The sequence below is a fragment of the Drosophila bipectinata genome, chromosome 2R, assembly GCF_030179905.1.
Source record: "Drosophila bipectinata strain 14024-0381.07 chromosome 2R, DbipHiC1v2, whole genome shotgun sequence".
In the NCBI taxonomy this organism is placed as follows: domain Eukaryota; kingdom Metazoa; phylum Arthropoda; class Insecta; order Diptera; family Drosophilidae; genus Drosophila; species Drosophila bipectinata.
Window position 1 is genome coordinate 6,281,874 of NC_091737.1, and position 4,840 is coordinate 6,286,713.

General features: G+C 47.3%; 1 protein-coding gene across 2 annotated transcripts; it reads right to left on the reverse strand.

Annotated features, from left to right (window-relative positions):
- Window positions 1–76: 76 nt before the first annotated feature.
- On the reverse strand, window positions 77–4,545 carry Ttc7 (tetratricopeptide repeat domain 7). 2 transcript variants are annotated; one of them, XM_017236835.3, is made up of 10 exons: window positions 4,294–4,545; window positions 4,143–4,236; window positions 3,799–4,084; window positions 3,631–3,742; window positions 2,637–3,573; window positions 2,028–2,576; window positions 1,207–1,304; window positions 1,032–1,145; window positions 773–969; window positions 77–715 (listed from the first exon to the last, which is right to left on the reverse strand). In XM_017236835.3, the coding sequence occupies exons 1-10, from the start codon at window positions 4,324–4,326 to the stop codon at window positions 583–585; spliced, it is 2,553 nt and encodes an 850-aa protein (XP_017092324.2). In that variant the 5' UTR covers window positions 4,327–4,545; the 3' UTR covers window positions 77–582. The 2 variants fall into 2 exon arrangements, with proteins under 2 accessions (XP_017092324.2, XP_017092323.2); XM_017236834.3 differs by having other exon boundaries at window positions 1,207–1,334; window positions 4,294–4,540.
- Between the last annotated feature and the right edge of the window lie 295 nt (window positions 4,546–4,840).

The window sequence follows — 4,840 nt, forward strand, 5'->3', positions numbered from 1 at the left end:
ACAGGTTCGGGACACTGAACAAAGGCCCAACGCAGCTACGGCGTACCTTCCCTCACAAAGATAGTTCACAGCATAGTTACATATTTCACATACAGTATAGGTTTCGTGTATATTTAACTTTAAATTCTTTCACACAGTAGTTATATCTAAACATAGTTTAAATCAAATGCTAGCATTAAATAACAATCCAAAGTTAACGAAAAATTATCCGATCCCGTTTTCCACTTCCTCCGCGACGGGGAAGAACTTCATTTTTCACTATCTTTTCAGGATTCGCACACATCGTCTCGAGTGCCGAGTTGGGACGTTTCACATTAGCTATTAATACATTAACTTGAACAATTCTAGCTAATAATTTACAAAGACGGGCACGCACATACAATATTTAAACCCTTGTAGTCGTAATACTGCGCGACAACAACTAATAACCAAAATAAGATATTATTTAGGATGCGGACTTTTAAAGTGTTGGGAGTCTAGTATACATGTAGTAAGTAATATTGCTGTTCACTTTGAGGTTAGTTAAGGTTGAATCTTCCAAAAACAAAGCTAAAATGACCTGCAGCCCGAATCAGCAAGCTCCTATTCAAAGACCAGCGGTATCGAGGTGAATGGAAGAACTGGGCACGACGGCTCCAGCTGGAGGGATGTGGCGAAGCAGTCCGCCGAAGCGTGGAAGTCGCCTAGGGTCTCCAACACCTTTCCTAAGGCAAACCTAGGGGAGAAAAAATCCTGTTAGCTCAACAGCACAGTTAAGATAGCTGAATCCTACCATATCTTGGGGCAACTCGGATCCAACTTGGCCGCGTCCTTCAACATCTTCTCGGCCAATCTGGGCTCACCGAGTATTAGATGAGTCTCACCCAGAGCCCGCAGAGCGTCTGTGTGATGTGGGTTGGCGGCCACGGCGTTCAAGAAGCACTGCTTGGCATCCAGCCATTGCTCCAGATAGACGTGCACCTGACCTCGCTGAAAGATAATGCAATTATAAGCGCATTTCCATTATGTATGTCACGCGTGCGACAACATACCATAAACATAATCTGATGAGAGAGCGGATATATTTGGGAAGCCTCGTGGATGCAGTTGAGTGCCTCGTTTGGCTGGTCGATGCGTAGATAGACATCAGCCAAGAGAAGCCAGATCTAAATGGGGAATAAGTGAGTGTTAAGTGTCCAACAATCACACAGAAAATAGAAAACACACCTCGATTTGGAGCATCCAGGGTCGCCGGGGTCCTGGGCGCTGGGTAAACGAGCTCAGCGAGCTGGCCGCCTCACTCAGTGCCTGCTCCACTCGAGACACTGCAGCCAGGGAAGCGGCGTATACCGAATCTTGAAGAGGCGAAATGCTTGTGAGTATGTTGGGTCAAAATTTGACTTTAATTAAGGGAGCTGAACTCTTAGCTCATCAACTTATTTAGAATTTATAAACTTGCAAAGCTGATATATAAGATATATACAGTACAATATACATAAATACATCAACGAAGATAAATTACCGAATGTCAAGGTAAAAATTAAAGAGGAGCCATTTTATACAAAGATTTCATAGCATAAATAAAGGAATAGGAAACATTTTGGAAGATGAAATATTTATACAAATAAAATATAACTTAAACTTATCAAAGTCATTATATAAGAAATAGATTCATTGATTTATTGAATTTTAAAGAACAAAGTTCTAAAATACTATGATTAAAGGCCAGTTTAAATAGCAAAATTCTCCAATCAAAGCCACGATAGCTAAGCAGGCATGCAACTAGCAAACAAATAATCTTGAAAAGAAATTGTTGTGAAAGCGAACGCAGACCAATAGCATGCTTCGAAATCCAAGCTGGTCAAAGGCAATATCTTCCTTAGCACACTTACTAGTTATGAGATTTAGATTTGATTGTTATGTACAGTACAGACATTCCGCAGAAGTTGGGATACAGCAATAAATATTCACGAGTGTTTATACACAGAACATACACGTTAATATTGAAAAGTTGGTCAAGTTGCCAGTTGTAGCGACTATGTACTTACTGGAGTCCTTGTCGGACATCTGCGAAGAGTGCGCCAAGTGCACACCGCTCTTGGTGTCCGAGTGCTTCTCCTCCTCACCCGCCAGCTGCGCTTCATAGACGTCCCGCCACACGGCCAGCATGTGCTGCACAGTGGCCAAGGCCGTCTCCGCATCTTCCAGGTGGAGTTGCAGGTGCGCCTTCACGTGCAGCAGTTGCAAGTTGTCGGGAAACTCGTGCAAGGCGTCCTCAACCACTCCGAGAGCTTCGCGGGGCCGGCGAGAAGCCGTCAGCAGGAGAGCGAACAAATGGAGACAAGGTGCGTGTTCCATGCGAAGGGCTAGCGCGAAGCGAATGTGAACTAGGGCCTCTGCAAGCTGGCCCAGGAGAGCGTACTGAAGCGAGAGATAGTACTCGGCCAGATGGTCGTTCCCGTCTTGCTGTACGGCCCGCTCCAGAGCTTCCAAAGCCAACTTGTTGCACGCGTCCCGTTCGCTCTTCAGATTCGACTGAATGGCCAGCTGCTGATGTCCAATTCCGACAAATAGCTGGCAGCGCGACGGTCGCAGTCCTGCAATATAAAGCAATAGGTAATGATATCCAATGCCTGAGCCTCTACAATGTCGCCTACCTTTGACTTCCCGCTTCAGAGCCTGCTGGGCGTAGTCCAGTCCCTGCTTCACCGTTTCCAGACTTTCGTAGCAGAGGCGCGAGGCCAGCATGCAGGGCAGTGGGTCGCTTGGCGTCAACTTCATCGACTCCTGCAGGACGCGCAAGGCGTGGGCGTGCTTCTCGGCGGCCATCAAACTCAAGCCGTACTGCCGCCACACATGCTGCTCTCCGAAGCTGAACTTCAGCGCCTTCTCAAAGGATTCGTTCAGGAGTTGGACAAGACCCCAGCGCACCGTGGCGAGAGTGAGCAGATCATAGACGGCTGTCACGTTGCCCATTGCGTGCTGCCGAGCAATCCGAAACTCGGGGCTTTGCGAAAGAACAGTATCCCTCACGGCGAGGGCCTCTGCTATAAGAAGCAGCAGAATAACTTCCTCCTGCTGGTTCCGTGGCGAGAACTGCTGGCGTGCGGCATACTTCCGAGGTTTCCATAACTTTTTTGAGGAACCCCCACGCAGTGTTCCACCGCCTCCCTTCGCAACGAATGGCGGCGCGTAGATAGTTCCGGAAACGCCGCGAAGCAGCACTTCCGCCAGTTGGCGCGCCAAGGTCAGACGCAGGGATTGGGTGGCCTTTGTCTCAATGGCGTTCAGCATAATGCGATAGCGCTCAACGGCCTCCTGCAACTTTCCCGTCTTAATGAGCACAATGGGCGCACGTTGCAGCGCAGTTTCCAGGATGGCGCCCATCCGACGGTTGGCCTCCAGGCCGGTTGGGCCGCTGGCCGGAATGGTGCTGCTGATTGCAAAGCTGCTGCTCGAAGGCTGCACACTCGAAGCATTCACGTTGAGCGTTGAACCAGCCGTGGAGTTGTTTGAGGAGCCGCTGCCACTCACGATGTCATATTCCTGGAGGTACAGCAGGCCCAGATCGGAGGCGCGTTCAAAGCAGCTGATCTGCAGTATTCATTTGTGAATAATTATGAAACGGGAATAACTCCTAGCTTAACATACCATTTCAGTGTCCTTTTCGGCCTTTTTGAACTTGGACGAAGGCTTCGAAGTCTGCTGCTCCAAACATAGGCCCTTGATGGCGTAAGACTCGGCCAAGATCTTAAGGCTGCGCCTACAAACAAAAAAATTATTCAAAGACCATACAAAAATCGGTGAAATGCCGTTTACAGAGTTAGTTCTTTCTCCGCCAGCGTATTCAGCTCTGCCTTGACAAAGTTGTCCAAGCTCTGCTCATATTCGCCGCAAGCAAAGCATAGCTTGGCCAGTAGCAAATAGGCGTCCAGTGCGATCCCCGCTTTCTGTCCACTCTCGCCAAGGGCTAAATGAAGGAAACGCCTTGCCTCTGCCAGCCCAGACTTGGCCCGCCCAAAGGTCGAGTCAGCAGCTGCAAGGGCATTCTCCTCCAGGTAGTTCTCCAGGCGGGCTTCACCCACCAGGAAGTTGGCCAGACACTCTGCCAGAATAATACAGCCATTAAACAGTGGTCGAAAGTAACGCCTCCAATTACTCACCGTTGTGTGGCGATCCGGTCTTCAACTCATCAGTCAGCTCAATGACGCGCTGCCACTTTCCCTCGCTGCGGCAGCTCTCAATCAGCGCCTCCACCTGCAGCAGTAAAAACATTAGTTGTTAGTCACATTATAACCCACTGGATATCCTGACCTTGGTGGTGTTACGCATATTTCTGTTGGCCATCCGTCCGTTTGACAGCTGGGGGAAGAGTCCTCGATGCTCTGCTGTCTCAGTTTGGTGGAGTCGATGTGTCTACCCTGTCCAGCCTCAGCTTACAGCATTTTTCTTCAGCTAATCGAATTATTTCTCAAACATTGGACTTTTCGTGTTGATTCCGTCTTCTTCTTTGGCAGGCCGATAGTATGACCGAATCGGAAACGTAAGACAACGTAACACAATGACGTAAGATGTAACTTTAGTGGAACCGTTTCTGATTTGCGGAATGTTTCTCCATCCCTGTCGTATTTTCCGTTGCGATATCTCTGATATTAGTTTTCATTTTGTATAGATTTAACATTACCGATATTGTCTAATATTTTATTTTTACATTTTATTATTAAACTATTTTCCTTATAATAGTATTCAAGAGTTGCCTAGAAAAAGGAAACGTTTTAACCCAAACCATAAAAATTTATTAAAGAATAGCAGAATTAATAGTTTAATTTAATAGTTTTTCTGTCAGGATAGTTATTATTTC